Source organism: Agrilus planipennis, unplaced genomic scaffold, assembly GCF_000699045.2.
Source record: "Agrilus planipennis isolate EAB-ADULT unplaced genomic scaffold, Apla_2.0 scaffold84, whole genome shotgun sequence".
Taxonomy (NCBI): Eukaryota; Metazoa; Arthropoda; class Insecta; order Coleoptera; family Buprestidae; genus Agrilus; species Agrilus planipennis.
Window position 1 is genome coordinate 1,234,860 of NW_020439025.1, and position 18,428 is coordinate 1,253,287.

General features: G+C 29.8%; 2 protein-coding genes across 2 annotated transcripts; both read left to right on the forward strand.

Annotated features, from left to right (window-relative positions):
* The first annotated feature begins 685 nt into the window (after nt 1–685).
* LOC108734926 (hydroxysteroid dehydrogenase-like protein 2) lies at nt 686–3,430 on the forward strand. The gene is made up of 6 exons (XM_018466694.2): nt 686–1,046; nt 1,111–1,274; nt 1,416–1,629; nt 1,689–1,894; nt 2,547–2,979; nt 3,036–3,430. Exons 1-6 carry the CDS (start codon nt 1,036–1,038, stop codon nt 3,256–3,258), a joined length of 1,251 nt encoding a protein of 416 aa, XP_018322196.1. The 5' UTR covers nt 686–1,035; the 3' UTR covers nt 3,259–3,430.
* An 899-nt stretch (nt 3,431–4,329) lies between these two features.
* Nucleotides 4,330–13,796, forward strand: LOC108734911 (GPI inositol-deacylase). Its single transcript, XM_018466674.1, has 15 exons — nt 4,330–4,525; nt 4,606–4,759; nt 4,813–5,039; nt 5,446–5,706; nt 6,479–6,652; nt 7,115–7,377; nt 7,441–7,591; nt 9,623–9,888; nt 10,421–10,537; nt 10,604–10,822; nt 11,682–11,867; nt 11,922–12,084; nt 12,145–12,689; nt 12,898–12,999; nt 13,404–13,796. The coding sequence occupies exons 1-15, from the start codon at nt 4,388–4,390 to the stop codon at nt 13,648–13,650; spliced, it is 3,213 nt and encodes a 1,070-aa protein (XP_018322176.1). The 5' UTR covers nt 4,330–4,387; the 3' UTR covers nt 13,651–13,796.
* Nucleotides 13,797–18,428: the final 4,632 nt, after the last annotated feature.

Genomic DNA, 18,428 nt, shown 5'->3' on the forward strand with positions numbered 1-18,428 from the left:
ATTTAATATAACATTATGGGAAACCTCTTAGGCAAATTAAGAAGGCGAAATTTGCAGCCAATATAAAACTTGAACTTCTTCCACAAGAACAAGGTGGTTTCTGATGCAACCGGAATTGCTGTGATCATATTTTGACTCTAACAAGTTATCTATATTGAAGCCAGCTTTCAGATGGGATTCAAAATTGAAGTAGTTTTTGTAGATCGTACTACAGTATACGACACTGTTCAAACTGTATAATATTCATTTTATTAGGATAATTATCAATCTAACAGACAGTATGCTAACTAATCGTCAGTTTAGGTTTTTTATTGAAGAACAGAGCAATCGTGTTAGAATTTCATAAAAGTCTTGGTATAGGTATCTTATTTCTTGAATAGAAATCGTAAGAAAATTTCATGTCAATAAATTAGAAAAATATTAGCCAGAAACAAGTTTTAGTAGGGTTCCCAAAAATGGTACCATTTTTAATATTACAGAATTGAAGGTCATAATGATCAACATGATGATCAACCTTAGATTACATCTCTAATCTACGATGTTGATTAACAATTATACATGTAATTCCTAGACATTTGCTTTCTTTCTCCGTAAAAGAGGTATTATAAATGTTTAAATTGATAAATTTAAATTTAATCAGTAAAATGTCTAAATAGATAAGATATTTGGAAGCCTTGGAAGCAAGGCAAGTAAAAGAATCTATGGAAAAAGAGCAGAAAAAGAGGTTATAGGAACGATAGGAACATTGAAAAGAATGGAAACGAGATGGTTTTAAATAATCGAAACGAAACCAACATCTATAAAATGCAGGCTAAAATACAGTTATTTTGATTGTGAGGTGACGTCGATAAGACATGCGTTGTGTGCGCTGTTGTTTAGTAATTTAGCATGTTTGGACTATGGACTTTAGCAGGTGTATTTTGTTATTTTAATTTAAACTGAAGTATATTTACTTCATTAGATAAGTAAAGTGATCCCAAAATAATAAGCCAACTGAGTGTTTTCTGTGTAACGGAAAATAAATAATTTAAAAAAATGAATACTGGGTAAGGCCATTTTAGTTTATTTATTCCCTTCTTTTTACAATTTTAAGTGTGATTATTTTTGTAGAAAATTGAAAGGCCTTACTATTTTTATAACCGGTGCAAGTAGAGGAATAGGCAAAAGTATTGCCTTAAAAGCTGCCAAAGATGGGGCCAATATAGTAATTGCTGCAAAGACTGCTACACCTCATCCAAAACTACCTGGAACTATTTATACTGCTTGTGAAGAAGGTCTATATTTGTGACTTTTAAATGCATACAAAAACTACAACTCACTTAGATTTTTAGTTGATTAAGACTACTAAACTGAAGTTTATTTTTTATTTACTGTTTGGGTTTGACAATTTTAAATACTAAAATAAAATATTATAGTGGAAAAACTTGGAGGAAAGGGACTAGCTTGTATCCTGGATGTAAGAGATGAAGCTCAAGTACAGGCTGCAGTAAACGAGACTGTTAATAAATTTGGTGGAATAGATATTCTAGTTAACAATGCATCTGCCATATCATTAACAAATACTTCTGACACAGATATGAAACGGTATGATCTAATGCATGGTGTCAACACAAGAGGAACTTTTTTGGTGTAAGAGATAGTTATCTATTTTGGCATTAAATATGAGTATTTATTTAAATTATTTCTAGTTCTAAAACATGTCTTCCATATCTTAAAAAAAGCCCTCATGCTCACATTTTAAATATATCACCTCCATTGAATATGCAGGCACATTGGTTTGCTAATCATGTTGCATATACCATGGCAAAGTATGGAATGTCACTTTGTGTTTTGGGAATGCATGAGGAATTTAGACCTTCTAAGATTGGAGTCAATGCTTTGTGGCCCAGGACAGGTATCACAAATTTTGTTGAACTATTTTGTATCAGATATTAAATTTAGGTATATATATATATATATAACAAAAAGGTTTGAAATGTTGAATGAGATAAAAAATCCTTAAAATAAGAAACAAATATTTAGTAATTTATTTATTTGGCAAATATTAACAAGATCACAAGTAAATGTGGTAAATCTGTGGTAAATTAAAATATATAAAAGGGTTGCAGCAGTCACCAATAATGTGTAATATCCAACACCAGTAATGATAAATTGCCTGCATCTTGAGCCTTTTTAATGTTCAACGTTTGTCTTACAAAATTATTGATTGGAATCATCGGCAGTTTGCTTGTAATCTAATTATCAAACGTCTTTAAATAAGTTTCATTCAAATTGCTAAAAGGTTATTGTCTGGATTTGTTGGTGGTAGTATTCATGCCCTCAAATGGATACAGAACGACAGAACATTAACAAACTTCAACCAAGATGGAGAGAAGGACTGCATGTCTATCAATTTCAGAAAATAATTTTGTAACAGTAGATAACGGTTGTAGAAGTCTAAAGTATTCCTTTTAAATTTATTAATTAGCTTTAACAGAACTTTAGTTCTCTCTTCATAAAAAAACAATAAGGTCAAATATAATTAACAAGTTGTTTTTATTTTAAAGCAATTCACACTGCAGCCATCGAAATGCTCTCAGGAAAAGATAGCGCAAACTATTGTAGAAAGCCGGAAATAATGGCTGATGCGGCTTATTATATCCTGTGTCAGGATCCAAAAACTACAACAGGAAACTTCTTTATCGACGACGAAGTGTTGCAAAAAGCAGGAGTTAATGACTTTGACCAGTATTGTGTAAATCCAGAATATAGAGATAAACTGATGTTAGACTTTTTCCTTGACGCGACACCAGTGAGCGAATTTAAAGAACAAATTAAAGAGATACAGAAAAAGCCAAAAGAATCGAATACATCTACATCTTCTTCTGGCCAAGTTGCAAATTTGTTCAAAAGCATAGAAAACAATCTAAATCCCCAACTGGTAGAGAAAGTACAAGCAGTCTATCAATTTGAAGTAACCGGAGAAGATGCAGGAAAATGGTAAATTTTTCTTCTTTACAACATTCTGAAATAATTTTATTATTTTTTTAATAAAGGTTTATCGATTTAAAATCTGGAGACGGAAAATGCGGTCAAGGGGAAGCACCGGACAAGCCGGATGCTACTTTACGAATGGATAGCAAGTATTTCTTTGAAATATTTTCTGGAAAACAGAAGCCCGCAATGGCGTTTATGACAGGAAAATTGAAAATAACTGGAAACCTCCAAAAAGCAATGAAATTGGAGAAACTAATGGGGAGCCTGAAAGCAAAGTTGTAAGTTATAAGTAAGTAAATAAGAGTATTGTAAATAATAACCAAATTAAATTATGTCAGTTGGGATGTTTGGGTAAATATTTATAATGATTTGCATATGTATTCATATTGAAGTATATTTTAAGCATAATTATGTCATTGAATAAAATATTTTTTTACTAAATTATTACGTGTAATTAATAGGCTTTTATTAAATTACTAGTTAAATTCCGCAACTTGATGCCCCGCTTCGCTTTGCGATGAGAAAGAAGTAAAAACTTTGTGCATACTTTTCAAAAGAGCACGTATAGTTGCGGTCATTAAGGCCATCGTTGTTGTTTATGGGGAGTAAACCTTGATAATTAATGAGAATCACAGGAGATAACATACTGCAGTTAAATACTAAAAGCGGCTAAGGTATAAAATTAAAAATTTGATCAGTTTTGAGGGACGAACGTAATTATTACTTTTTCAATATTTTTTTTACAATTTAGTTCAATAAATGCCGCATGAGATAAGAATAGAAAGAAACCTACAATCTCCCCTCCTGTTTGATTAATTTGGAGAAAATACGTCTTTAAGATCAACTTTGAGAAGAAATTAACAATGAATTAAAACAAAAAATTGCAGTAATCTATACATATAAACAACATTCTATCTAGCTATTTGAAGAGGCTGATCTTCAACACGGTGGAACTAATTTCGACGCGACTTAACAGATGTGAAGAGAAGGCTTTTTTTATTATTTATATAGTAATTGTATTTATTATAAATAATTACAAATATTAGTTTTGGAAGGATAAAGTCAAGGGTAAATGCTAAATTCAAGAGTGTGTCAAACAAAATTTTCTTTAAATTAATTTATGGAGCTTTATTTAGTCGTTCGCTAGGTTTACCTTGCGCTTGCTTTCTTTTGTACGGTTAAAACTGCTGACCCATAATAATATGACTACAGTTCTTTAAATTTTACTTATATGGGTACTTTAGACACTACCGTAGATAAGATAAAATATCTGTAATCTATGGGCACTACCATAGATTGGAAATATATAATACTATTATACATCTCCATGATACCTAGGATGATACCTTTTATCTATGGACACTACCAAAGCAGATTAAATTTTTAGGTTAACAATTTTCAAAAATAAATAATGGCATTTATAAATGTATTTATAATAATATGTTTATTGGTTGTATCACAATTTTTGTTAGGGATTCTCGTTTTTCTATCTGATAAGAAAGAAAATAAGTGTGAAATGACATATATGTTTGAATATCCTCAGTTTGTGGTAAGAGTTTATAACGTACTTTTTGACTGTTGTACTTCTTGAAGACATGCGATATAGAAGTGGATAATTTTGTGTTGTAGAAAATAAGTATATCACCAACTGTCGATCATTTAAATGAACAGTATGGGTTATATGCATATAGTGAAGGTAGGTTAACCGAAAGGGCCAGAAATATGTACTTTGATGGTATTCCAGTACTGTTTGTGCCTGGTAATAAAGGATCACACAAACAAGGTTTGTATAGAATACTTATTGTTAATCAAATATATCGTTTTTTTTTTTTTTAGTACGTTCGTTTGCCTCAATTGCATTGCGTAAAGCCTTAAATTCTAGACCAGGTTTCCATTTTGATTTTTTTACTGTAGACATTAATGAAGAATTTAGTGCTTTAAACGGTGCGTTACTATATCAGCAAACTAAGTATGTGAAGCATTGCATTAAGAGAATTTTGGAGCTGTATGATGGTTCATTAAAAAATAAGCCTTCATCCATTATTTTAATTGGTCATTCAATGGTAAGAATGATAATAACTTATTATGCTATAAATGAAATAAAACAAAAACTGAATTTCATATTTTGTTGTAAGCAAAGACTTATTTAAACTTCTATTATCCTTTATAAAATTATTTTTGAGTAAAAGAAAATCAAATTTCGATAAACTTTTTTAAAATTTTTATGAGACATTATGGAAAATAATGAACCAACAAATTAGAAAAAATAATTTTATTTGTGAAATACTTTCTTTCTCTTCTTCATTCTGTAATTTTTAATTGAGAAAGTAATATTATAATATTCTTGAAAACTTAGTTTTGATAAAATTCAATATGCTAGGTTTGATTTTAGTAATTAATTTTAGTTACATTGAAGTTCTTATTAAAAGTATCCAGTATTTGCTAATTTAATAATTAATGTATTTTAAGGGAGGTGTTATAGCTGAAAGCATATTGAGTTCACTGCAAACAAATAGCACTGTTTTACCGCTTGTGATAACACTGGCAACATATCATACAAGACCACCTCTCGCTTTTGATTGGTACATGAGTGATTTTTATAAGCAAATTGAGCAAGGTGTTGATTTATCAAGAAATACAACATTAATAAGTATTGCAGGTGGTTTCAATGATTTACTTGTTCCCACTTATTTGACCAAACCAAACCGACATCATTGTCTTCACACGGTGGTAAGTTAACATATTTTCGTAATTAAATATATAGTATGTAGATACTTAAGTGGTTAATATTATATATAAAAAATATTATGAGTGCTGTCGGCACAGCTCGAAGTAGTATGTATTACGTAATTAGTATTAGCAATTTATTATGCTGAAGTGTACGATGTGTTGCATACCTGTTTAAAAACAATTTCTTTAAATTGAAATTGTTCACAAAACTGAATTTCGACCACTCGAAGCAATGGTGCTAACGGTTTCTAGTTCACAGTGACTGAAAGGGTTAAGAACTAGTTACTTGAAAAGAAATTATTTTTCAATTTTGAAGCAAAATACATATACCAGTTACCAGTTGTGTAAAACCAAAAAAAATGTTCATTACATGAAATGGTAATCTTTGAATAGCTTTATATAGTAATTCTTATTAATTTTGTTTATATATAAGTTTTGATTTTATAAATTCACTATTTTCTTTACATAATTATAGTACAAGGGAATTAAAATTGAACACTTTTAAATATTTGGAATATTTAAAACTGTTTCATTTCAATTTCCGTTTAGTAGAACTTATTGCAGAAGTATAAGTTTATTAAGAAGCATCTATTGATTCCATATATCAGTTTTAAATAGTGAACGAAATTTTATTTACAAGTGAAAGATAATTTTTATAACAAATAGTTTTTATTTATGGGGAGGGGCTGAACTATTAAAACGTGACTAAAGGGAGAGGAGGGAGGAGGTAACATGCATGATGCTCCTGATTTAAATTCTATACGTATTTTAGTCGACATCTGTTCCAAAAGTATGGTTGACCACAGATCATTTGTCCATTTTGTGGTGTAAACAGTTAGTTTTAGCCATAACAAGAGCTCTTTTTGAAATTGTTAATCGTAGAACTAAACAAATAATAGACGATCCTGAGCAAAGAATGACAATATTTCATCACCATTTAGTTCAAGTAAGTAACACAGTAATTAAGACGTTTCTAATCTAGAAACAATTAATTAATATAAATCTGAAATGATATAAAATAGATTTCTTAATAAGAACTATTTATGGTAGTGTATATAGATTAAATGTTGGAGTAAATTGATTGAATTTGTTTAAATTTGTCATCATATTTGTAGGACTTCCTTACTCATCAATTTTTAAAAATATTTTAATATTGAGTATATTATATGAAGTTTTAAATAAAATACCGATTTACATATGTATTATTCTGTTTATAGATTGCAATTAATAATTTTAAATCATATAGTAGAGCGTTCTGTTTCGTTACTGTAATTAAATGTTGGGGTATCTTTGCATGAATGTGATTAAATATTGCCTTTAATGGTTTTTAAACAATGGAAATATACATAATTTTTATTAGTGCATAATTAATCTTGTTGATGTTTATGTATATTTGTTGTATGTTTAGAACAGCGGCATAAAAATTAACCATAGGGATCGTTACGATTTACCTGTTAGTACGAGAGCTGAGAATGACGAGTGGATTGAAAAATTAGGCCGGCAATACACCATTAATTTACCTCGAGGTACTAGACATTTGCATTGGTATATGATACGATTGTTAGACCAGCCTAAGCACGAAGCGCTGACGTTGATAGCCGTTAATTTGGAGGTGACCGATTGGGTATTTGCCTGTCCTGCTATTTTTGTAAAAAATCAGAGTAGAGTTTGGTAAGTCAAAAAAAATCAAAAGTTTTGTTTTGTATTTTACAAAAATATTTTCAAAATTTGCAGTGAAGAAGGAAGGCATTTGTCACATTATTCGGAAATTTCTTCAACTGCTAACTATAAGAGAAGAACGCTAAGGATAAATTTACATGAATTAATGAAAACTTACACAAAAGCCACGCATTTGGTAGTTAAAGTGCCACCAACAGATGATCCGGTATGTACCTAATATTGCTAAAAAAGATAAATCACGTTTAGTTTAGTTTAAACATAAACAACGCCACAAAAAAATATAAATTTTAATTTCACTTTTTAATTGCTACATTAAATAGTTGCATGTATTTAAAGGTTTTTTTAAACATATTTACCAAAATCTCATTAGCTGGTATCTATAAAGGTGAGTGCGTGATATAATCATCACACATTTTTAAAATAGCTACTGCATTCAATTATTATTAGTTGCATGCATTTAAGGGTTTGTTTCCATATTGACTAAAACCTCATTGGATGGTATGTATAAAGTTCAGTACTTTGTAAAATCTCACATTTTAAAAGTAGTCACTCCTTTTGAAATGCTTAAAAATGCTACTAGAATCAAAGATGTGAATATTTACCCTGTATTCTTGAGAATGAAATCGCTCCTTTGTATGTATATATAAATGAGGGTATCTTTTCGCTCTGTTGAGAGTTTACTTTCAAAAATTGTATTCTCGATAACAACGGACTAAATTTTCCAAAAGGTGGGAACTTATATGCGCGTGTCTGCTGTTAAAGAAGGGTAAACAGAGATTCTCATTTATCCCTAAGGCGCCCCAAAAAAAAAGAGAGTAGATACGTGCTTGAGATTCTACTCTCATTTTTATCCATTTCAAATGGAGTGTCTTAATTTAAATGTAAGACTGTACTAAGCACTAAACTTTGTGCATAGCAGCCATTATTTTATGAACCACTTTGGAATAAAACGTTTCTATCTGAGATAATAATGATTTAATTAAAAAAAATACCGAGAATATTGCAAAAATTAAGTACTAAACATCTATAGTATAACATAAATTATATGAAAAATGAATCCGACTTTTGTATTCTATGTCTTTGCAAAATTACCAAATTATATGTATAAGCTACATTGTAGATTCAGTTTGACCTTAAGCCCTCGTCAAACATTTTGAAATACTACAGCTGGCAGAAAATATCAGTAGATGGCGATATACAGCCTGTACCTTTAGCCTTATGCAAAGGAAAATATAAAGTTAAATTGAAATATAAAGTTGGCCTGGAATTGTCACAAAATTTCTTGTGAAAATTTTTTCTTCAGTCCTGTCATTTTTAAAAATGATATTAGTGACATTATTATATAAAAAAATTGCGGTAAAATGGATCCAATAGACTATTTGAAAGCGCTGCTGTTTTCGTTTCTGGTAAGTTAACAAGAATTATTAAATGGGTGGGGGTATGTTTAAAGTACTATTGACAGTTACTTTCAATAAATACAAATCAACTATTTTAGTTTGTACTCTCTACCATCAGAACTAAATTATGTATTAAAGGATAAAATAAATTTGTTCCCTGATTTACATATTATCAGGGTAATTTGTCCCTGCATTTATTAAGTATCTATTTTCAATAAAAAAAAAATGAGGGCGGCTAGGTATCAGGTGCTCTAATTGTAAATAGATATTTTGTTAAGAAAGGCAGTAAAATTTAAACAAAAAATAATTAGTTTGTGTAATTACTACTGTAAAAATGTTAGTCACAATTACTAACAGTGATTGGTAGGTAGCAAATAAGGGAAATGTTTATAAATAATTTTTATCATAAATCAGTTATTGTGAATATGACTACCAAAGTTAATTTGTTATAGTATAAGTTAAAAAAATAGTGATAAGTAGACTAAATGGGCGATTTCAAAGTCAAATTAGTTTATAATCATATCTGAATCTTAATGATACCAAATCGATCAAAATAATACAGTCTTGCATGTTCAATTAAATATTACTTGAATGTAGACAGTAGGATACCAATGTTCAAAATTTAGTATGACCGTCTGAAAAGCAATGTATGCGAGTGCCAAATGGTCAACTTTTGATATAATTGTTTTCTTTTTGTCAAGTATTTGTTCATTTATTCCATATATTTATTTTTATACGCCTTTTTTATAAATTAACAAATTATTTTGANTTTTATAATATAAAAAATATAAATTAACAAATTATTTTCAAATATTCTATTGTTCCTCTTTCCATTTTAGGTTACATTACACGTGGATGTGTACAGTCCAGCCGATCGTGCTTTAAACGTAACTTTACCAAAATGGTGGTCGTATCCCAAGCACGTGGTGTTAAAAGAAACTCCCGAAAACGCGGTGCATTATGAGCTTTTATTTCCTCAATTGACGCATATGGTTCAGTCTTACTTACTCTATGTCGAGCCTGTCAAGTGTAAGAATGCAGCACATCATGCCACAGCCAGTCTCATTGTACCATGGGCTTATCAAGACGTTCACAGTTACATTACGTATGTTGTTTTATTCAATATTATTGGTTCTTTATCCAATATAGTTGGTGCATGAAGTGGAAAAAGTATTGTGTGGAACATGAAACAAAAGTTATTACTACACCAAATTCTATTTACACAAGTAGTATATTACACCAATGTTCATATTTCCCTAGCACCAGAACATGCCTCTCTTTAGACTTACTTCTGCTTCTAGTATATCTCTCCAATTAACCCTTCATATCTCATCCCGTCTTTCCTTTCCCTTGTAGACATCCATAGTGCCCTCTGTTGATTAATTTTTAATGTATAGGTGATAAGAACGAAACCAAATTAATAAGAACGGTATACATTTTTGGTCAGTGGATCGCTATTTCAGTTTTATTAGTTCTCATCAGCACGCAATATCTGCGTCGTTGATTCAGTTGTATAAGTAATATGTTTAGCCTATGTTGATTGGATTAACTTTATGTAATAAGTCTTTTTTTACTGACATTAAATAAATAATGGGTATTTGTGGTAGTCTTTACTGATTTTTGTGTTATATTTTTAGGAATACTGAAAGAGATCCCTTACAACTACGACTTTACTCTTCAAAACCCCATGGTGCAGTAAATTTAACTGCATTCGCTAGATTAGTCTTGGATCCTTCTTGCAAATATTCTGTAAGGTAATGTCAAGTGTACTCATATATATATATATATAGCAAACTGAATAAAAAATTGAATTTTTACAGTATTAAATCGTCCTATTTGGGAATGCTGGGGCAGATGATCCGACTTTATTCGCCTCTTTTAATTGCAAACACCGCCGTAGTGATCTTGCTGTCCATACGAAGTCAGTTTCATAGCATTGCATGTGTAGGACACTGCTCATTATTCTTTACAGCGATTAAGGAGGGCGTTAAACCCTACTATATTTTGACAACGGTTAAGGTGGCGTCAAAAATTTTGAGGTGAGTGTCGAACTTGCAGTGTAAGGTTTCATAATAGTTATAATCTTTTTAATAGTTATAATAGTTTTAAAAATAGAGAAATAAATTATACTTCGTTTAGCTTCTGTAGCGATGTGACCTTTAGCTTGACCGGCGCAAAGTAGAAAAAAACAGCACTAGGCCAGAAAAGGAAGGAGACAACTCTCGGCCAAACTCTCAACCGGTGAGGGGCGTATAATCCGTACAGTAATGCACGGAAAAATTGACCATTTTATCCACTAAAATTGCATTGCTCGAATGTGCTGTTATTGGTACTAATTACTACTGAAAATATCAACGAGATGTTTGTTTATATTTGAAGACATATTAAGGTTTTAAAGCTTGTTTTCGACACGCACTACTATTCATGATTGAATAATACTTTTGGCAAGTACTGTATGAAAAAGTATGTTTAATGTACAAGAGTCGAGAGTATAATGAACTTTTTTCTCCCTACCTCCGATTTTGCCAGTGCGCGTCCAAGATATCGCACATCGCTAGAGAAAGTAAACGAAATATAGTAAGACTTTGGTGTTTTAGCTCGATTTAGTTCTGCAAACTCCCTTCTTAACTATTTTTATAAAAATGATTTGGACTGTAGGTATATTTTATTTAAAACATGAAAATTCATTAATTTCATCATGGAAGTCGTTAGTCGGCGCACATTTTTTTATTAAACCCTGAATTTACTCAGAAAAATAACCAAGTGTGTATCGATATCATTGTCGGCATTTATATGGGTCCCTGGGATTTTAACTAAAGAAAGGGGGCTTTTATTACCACCCTGAGATCTGTGACACATATACTGGTAATAAGTGTTTTATTATTTTTTCTTTGTTAGTTTAAAGGCGTTCACCGAATATCTACCCAACCCTGATTGGCACATAATGGCTGAAGATGGCTCGGAATTATTTCTATTGCCTCTTCTACTATACATATGTAGTGTGGGCATTGTGTGGCTGTTAGCCAGTGTACTAGCAGTTTCGGTATTATTATGTGAGTCTACCGTTCACAAAGTTGCCTTAAAGTAAGCGCATTTAAATTACAAATTGGCAACATTGTATAAGAGAGTTTTTTTAAGGCTCTTAGCTAAAAACATTGCGGGTACATTATACTTTTCTGATTGGCTGATGGCTGGACTTCACAAGATACCGAGCATCGTCGCTATCGCTTTAATCATAATTACGTTGAACACCTGCGGTGGTCTTTCATTATCTCTGGGAACGATTTTCTACTTTTTAAAAGTATATTTTTATCACAATAAATGCCTATTCCTTAATAATTATTCTTAATTCGCCTGATAGCTGACCCAAATGTCTCAAGACTATATCGAAGAAATCGTAAGTGGTTTTGTTAAATCGTTAGCTCGAAGGTTAAAGCATAGATTTACAAGAAAGAAACTACCCACTTTGACTGAAAGTAACGGTGAGTTAAAACAGTCCGACAGTGTGGCTGAAGTTACGGAAATGGAAACATTGCCGAAAGCTAATGACAACGAGACTGTTAATAGCAAGAATGGAGGTGACGCAGCAACCAGTGCGCAACAGAAAGATAATGTAGAAGACGAAGAAAGAGATTTTGAAGCGGAAACCGAAAGTAAGGGTGACGGAAATAATGATGAGCTTAACGAAAAACCTCAACCGTCGGTTGATCATGAATATGATGACAGTGAAACTAACGCTACCATGGGAAGTGACGCCGAACTTTTGAACGTGCAGTCCGATTCCGTTCATCTACTCGAATTACCCAGGAATGACGCGATATTCTTTCACTTTAGCCTATTCCTGCTTTGGTGCATGATCACATTTTTGACATTCCCATCTGTTTTAACGTGGGCTCATAATTTTAAGTAAGTAAAAAATGAGATACAAAATTTAAATTCACGAAATAAAACATAAAGTTTCAAAAACAATTACAGATAATAAAACGCATTAATTGCAGAGTTAATGGCGTACCGTATGTGAAAATATTGTAAAATTATATATACTGCAAAATTGAGCTAACCAATGAACTACTATGAATTTAGACATTTATTTATTATTGTTCTTAATTTACAGGTACAGTAGTAAATTAAAGCCCGATCCGTCCTTTGTACCTGGATTAGTACTTAGCATTAGTGCTATATTTTTATGGCAAATGGATTTGCCAAAAATGAAAAAGTAAGCACCTATAGCTAATTTTTTGGCAAAACGGCCTTTTTAATTTGTTTTTTTAGACGAAGATTTTTGTGTATTTTTTTGAAGAACAATAACCATTAAAATGAAGACACAAAAATTTTTGGAATATGAGAATATGTAGTAATAATAAGACAATTAGAACCAAAAAGGGGTAAAATAAATTTACTTATATAAAAACTACAATCAATGTCTCGTTTCTAAGATCGGACCTTGAAAAAGCCTCCGATCTTAAAGTGGAAACTTTGGCTCTGATTGTTACATAAATAAATTTCAGTCACTATTCTTTAGCTCCGATTGTTCACTTATTTCTATATTATTTTTCATTTAACTTATGATTCGTAAAGAAGTGGTCTTTTTTTAATACAATATATATATTTTTATTTCAGTCAAGGCTATAAAGAACTGGGCTACGTCATTTATTTCCTTGCCGCCTTAAGTTTAATTTATGCCACGCTAAGTCTCTATCGATTGGTATTGGTATTGACTTTAGTTTTCGCATTAATAGTTTTACATCAGTTGCTGGCACCTAAATCAGCAGAAGGTATCGTTAGGGGAAGCCCACAACAAGAAGACGAAAAGATGACGGCTACCACGGAAACCGATTATGACATAGTCAAGGCGAAATGGGAGTGATCATTTAACTTTTATTCATTGAATTTCATTTCATCAAAAGAAGAAACAACAGTTAATAAGGTAAAGTTAAACTCGTAAAAAAAAAAAACAAATGGCAAATACCTTAGGAAATTGAATAAGGATTTGGTATGGACGTCGTCGAAAAATACGTAGGAAAGTATTGTCATGTCATTATTGTTTTAGCTATATTGCTATTGTTATTTATGATCATGCATAATGAACTCAATGACTTTATCGCTGACAATCTTTTTATTTTGTTCGTTTTTTAGAGCAAATATTAATTTTGCATTAAAGAAGCATATTTATTTTGAAGATTAAAGGGGCATCGTTTCGTTCTACCCTTAAAGTATTTTTTTATAACACAACGATTCTAAAAATAAATATATTAACTCTGCAAAATCATAATTGAAGTTAACAAATAAGGCATTATTATTATTTAATCTAGCAGAAAAGCTTGAATACATGTACAAAAAAAAAAATTAAATTTATGAGACAAGTTAATTAGTAGAACTAGGAAAAAATAAAACATTAAAACCCAAAATTCTGTGTATAACGTTTAAAAACCTAGTCTATAAATGAAGATGGGGTTGAAAGGCGTTTTAGGTTTTTAAATGTTTTATGTAGAAGTTTTAGTTTTACAATTAGTATTTTACAAATTTAATTGAGTTCCAGAGAACTCCAGTTCATTTTCTTGTAAAACTAGGAAATATAAAAACATAATTTAAAAGAATGGTAGAAGTTATCATTATAGACTATTAACGTTAAATATGAATATTTTTCTCATTCTAGTAAAAAGTCTATATCTATTAATTTATTGCAAGATTATTTATTTACAAATACATATATTAAATTGTAATAGTTAAACAATTTATTACGCTTTTAATTAATTAACCATGTGACCGTAAACAACATTTTAGTTATTTTCACGTCTATTCATTTAGGAATGTATGACTTTTTCGGTATTATTTTAGTTATTTAGCTTTTCTTTTTCGTAGAAAAATTTACATGTACACGTCAAAAAACTATGAATACGTACACCAAAAGCTATTTTCCTTTTTTTTTATGCATGAACATATTTCTTTAATTAACAAAGAAGACAATAACATTTAAATAAACAAATAAAAAATTGTATTATTAGTGTTTCAAAATTTTATTGACTGAGTGAAATATTTAGGAAATCAGTTCCTTAAGTGTTTGATATTATTTTTGTTGTAGGCAATTATACTGAATATAAAGATGTATTACCTACCAAAGTTAACTCGTTATAGTTAAATAAATAATTAATACTGTTTAATTTGTACTCCATTAGCTACAGACTAAAAACTGAAGATTATTATTTTTCTTTATCTCTATTTATTGAAAGAAATTATTTGATTTATAATAAAAATTAATATAAGAAAAAACAAATGAATATTTTCTTTGGTTTTTTGTCTTTTGGAGGTGTTAATGTTGAACGAGTGTTTTAGAAGTGTTGGGGATTTATATGTTATTAACATAATATAAAATATCATTACAAAAAATAAATAGCTTCACAAGATTTTTGTTAAATTATTAAATTTTTTTGTATAAATCAGAGAACTATAATTATAAGAAAAATATAACAAAGCCATGCAATGAATTTATTTACAAATAATACACATAAATGTAATGGCTACAATTCGCTTGGTAAAAGAATACTACATTAATTATTAACTGAACGAACCTTACATAAGCATCATCTATATTGTCTACAAAGAATATTTCAAGCTTGTACAATTACCTTCTCAATAAAGCAGCTTATCATTATCCATAAACATATTCTTAGGTAAGTTCTCATTATCTTCTAATGTATGCATGTTTAAAAAAACTAATAATTTAAAAATTATAAAATAAGTAATTAATAAGTTTAGAATTTTGCTTGTAAAAGATGGTAATATGCAGTACATGTTTTTGGGCATATCTAACATCTTTTGCAAGTATAATTTCACACATATAATGTAGTATGCAATCTAAACTATAATAGTCTACAGAATCTAGAATTATTACACTTTAACCCTTTCGTAAGCATGTTACTATATTATAATTGCCCGTGGCGTTTTTTAGTATGAGCAATCATCTGAGGCTTAAGCGTGAAACATTTACCACAAAGTTTACATTGAAAGTCTTTAACTTTTGAATGAGTTTTCTGGTGGTTTTCCATTTGCTGTTTTGTGATGAAGGCTTTGTCGCAAAATGGACAGAAAAAGTTTTTTTCTCCACGGTGTCTTTTAACATGAACTTGCAGCTGCTGTCGAAAAGTGAAACTTTTATCACATTCATCACACTTAAAGTTCTTAATTTTATAATGAGTTTTGTAATGATTAGTTAGTGTTTGCTTATAGATAAACCGTTTACCACAAACGTCGCACTGAAAGGGTTTATCATTTAGATGAATCTTCATATGGTTCTGAAGGGACTGTTTACTTGAAAGTCCTTTGTTACAACTAGTACACTGAAATGGTTTATTTTCTACCTTTGATTCTTTTAACGAAATATCCGAAAATGCTTCTTCAGGTATAATGTTTAAATATCTCTCCGAATCTGGTTCTTCCATTTTTAAAAACATTTCTTCATCGTTGAAGTAAAGACATGCACCATACTTTGACATTGTTTCAAAAAGACTCGCAATGCAGCATATTCTTTATATTTTTTTAAATTGTATAAGGTATTCACATATAAAAGTAAATAATAGCTGGTAAATTAAATTTTACTGACACTAACCTACAAAATAACAATACCTAATTTGTTCTTCTTATTGATTAACTTCTGAATTATTAAATCTATGATGGTGGTCATTTAGCCAATTTCACATTAAGTAAGGAAAATTCATCGAATTCCTTTGTTTATTATTATTTATACTGAAAACTACAATTGCATTTTTGAAGCTATTCTAAATTAAAACATTGAAAGACCCTTCTTTCCATGAGTATTAATTGATTATTAGAGCTCTCCGGTAGTTTAATACAATAACATTTGATTCTGCATCTATGGTTTCTGATTAGGAAGTTCCTCCGTTGTCGGCATCGGTTCCCGTAAATTGCATATGTCTTTGTTGTCTTAAAGTATACTTATTCAATCAATTTTAATCTCACCAATAACCAATAAGAATTAAAAAAAAGAATTAAAATTAAAATATAATCCGGAATTATAGAAAGCTAATAAGAAGTTAATCTGAGGATTCTGCAATTTTTAGTGTCGCCTATTTGCTTTAGTTGTCTATAGCTTTTAGTCATGTCAATTCTTATCTATGACGTCTATTAATCTATGAATCATGTCAAGATTATCTATGATGTCAAGTTTACGTCAAGTTATGGCCAAGTTAGCAACTATCTATGTTAGCAACAACTAAAATTTTTAAACTGTGTGTCAGTTGATCCTGTGGTAAATAGTTCTTATAGTTTTAAATCCTATTGTATGCAGTAACTGACTAAAATTATAATAAATGTGAGAGTATATTGGATTGAGTCACATGCTGGTTAATTAGGTAAATAAGTGTTTATTACACATATAAAAAACTTAATTATAGAATTATTTACTGGGTGGCTGATAACATTGTATTATACTACTAAGTTGTATATTGAGTGGTTCACCCATTTATTTAATAAGTTAAAGAATAATTAACCATGTATCTGATTAAAAAAACCTGAAAAAATAGCAATGAAAGAAGTGGCCCTTTAAATTGTTTTTATTAAAACAATCAGAAATAAGGAAAGAGTAAGTAAAAACATAAATCTATTACTGAGACTATGTTCTTTACTATTAAATGGGCGATATTATAGGTATAAATGTATGTATAATCGTGTTTTCAAAAACGATTTCAAAGATTTTTATGAAATTGGGTATATTGTTGTTTTTAAGGGGTAATAATGTGATAAACATAATTTTCAGGTAATACATGGATGTTAAATTAGATCATTAGAGAGGTCATTTTAATTGGGCATTTGCAACTTGGTACTTATAGTACTTACTTTCTATACTGTATTTGGAATGTGTTATTTCTTATCATATCTTTTTTTTTTTAATTGAGGAATGCCCTATTACTTTTTATGGACTGTCATTAATGTCAAGATAGGCAAAAGTTGACTTGTTGATCCTTATAAATGATAAGGAAATTAACATTTTTGTTTTCATTATAATAATTAAAGAAAAAACAGATTAAGTAATAAGGAGAAAAGGTATTATTTAAAAAAATAGTTTTAAGCGATTTTACATTAAACCATTTTAAGATAATATTAACAATGCATGTTTAAGAAATTTCGTTTGTGATGTGTTTATATATTAGAAAATTGTCTAAGGGCGTAAAAAATACCTTTTTCGTTAATTTTTACAGTAACTGTTTTGTGAAATTTGTTTTTGTTACAAACAAATTTCAAAATTTTAATTTTTTTATCCATTTTATAGTCGACCCATTATGTTTATTCTGGGCCTACCGAAACACCAAAATGTATGCACCTATGTTCTTATGCACCATATGCTGTTGTAGTTTCCAATTCGAATGAGTTTGCAGTTAAATTAAGGTAAGATTTCACCATCTAAAACTTTTAGTTTTACTAACTGTGAGAAATACTTGGTTAGCTAAAAATAAGATAAGAATGAATGAATTATTGTATAATATCAGAATGTAATAAAATTAAAATAAAAAAAGGCACATCAATCGTAAAGCATTTGAGACCCTAATGACTAATTAATAATTAAGTTTTGGCTTTGCTTGATATTAAGATTTAATTTTAAGAACACTAAAAAATTTTGAAAAAAAAGAA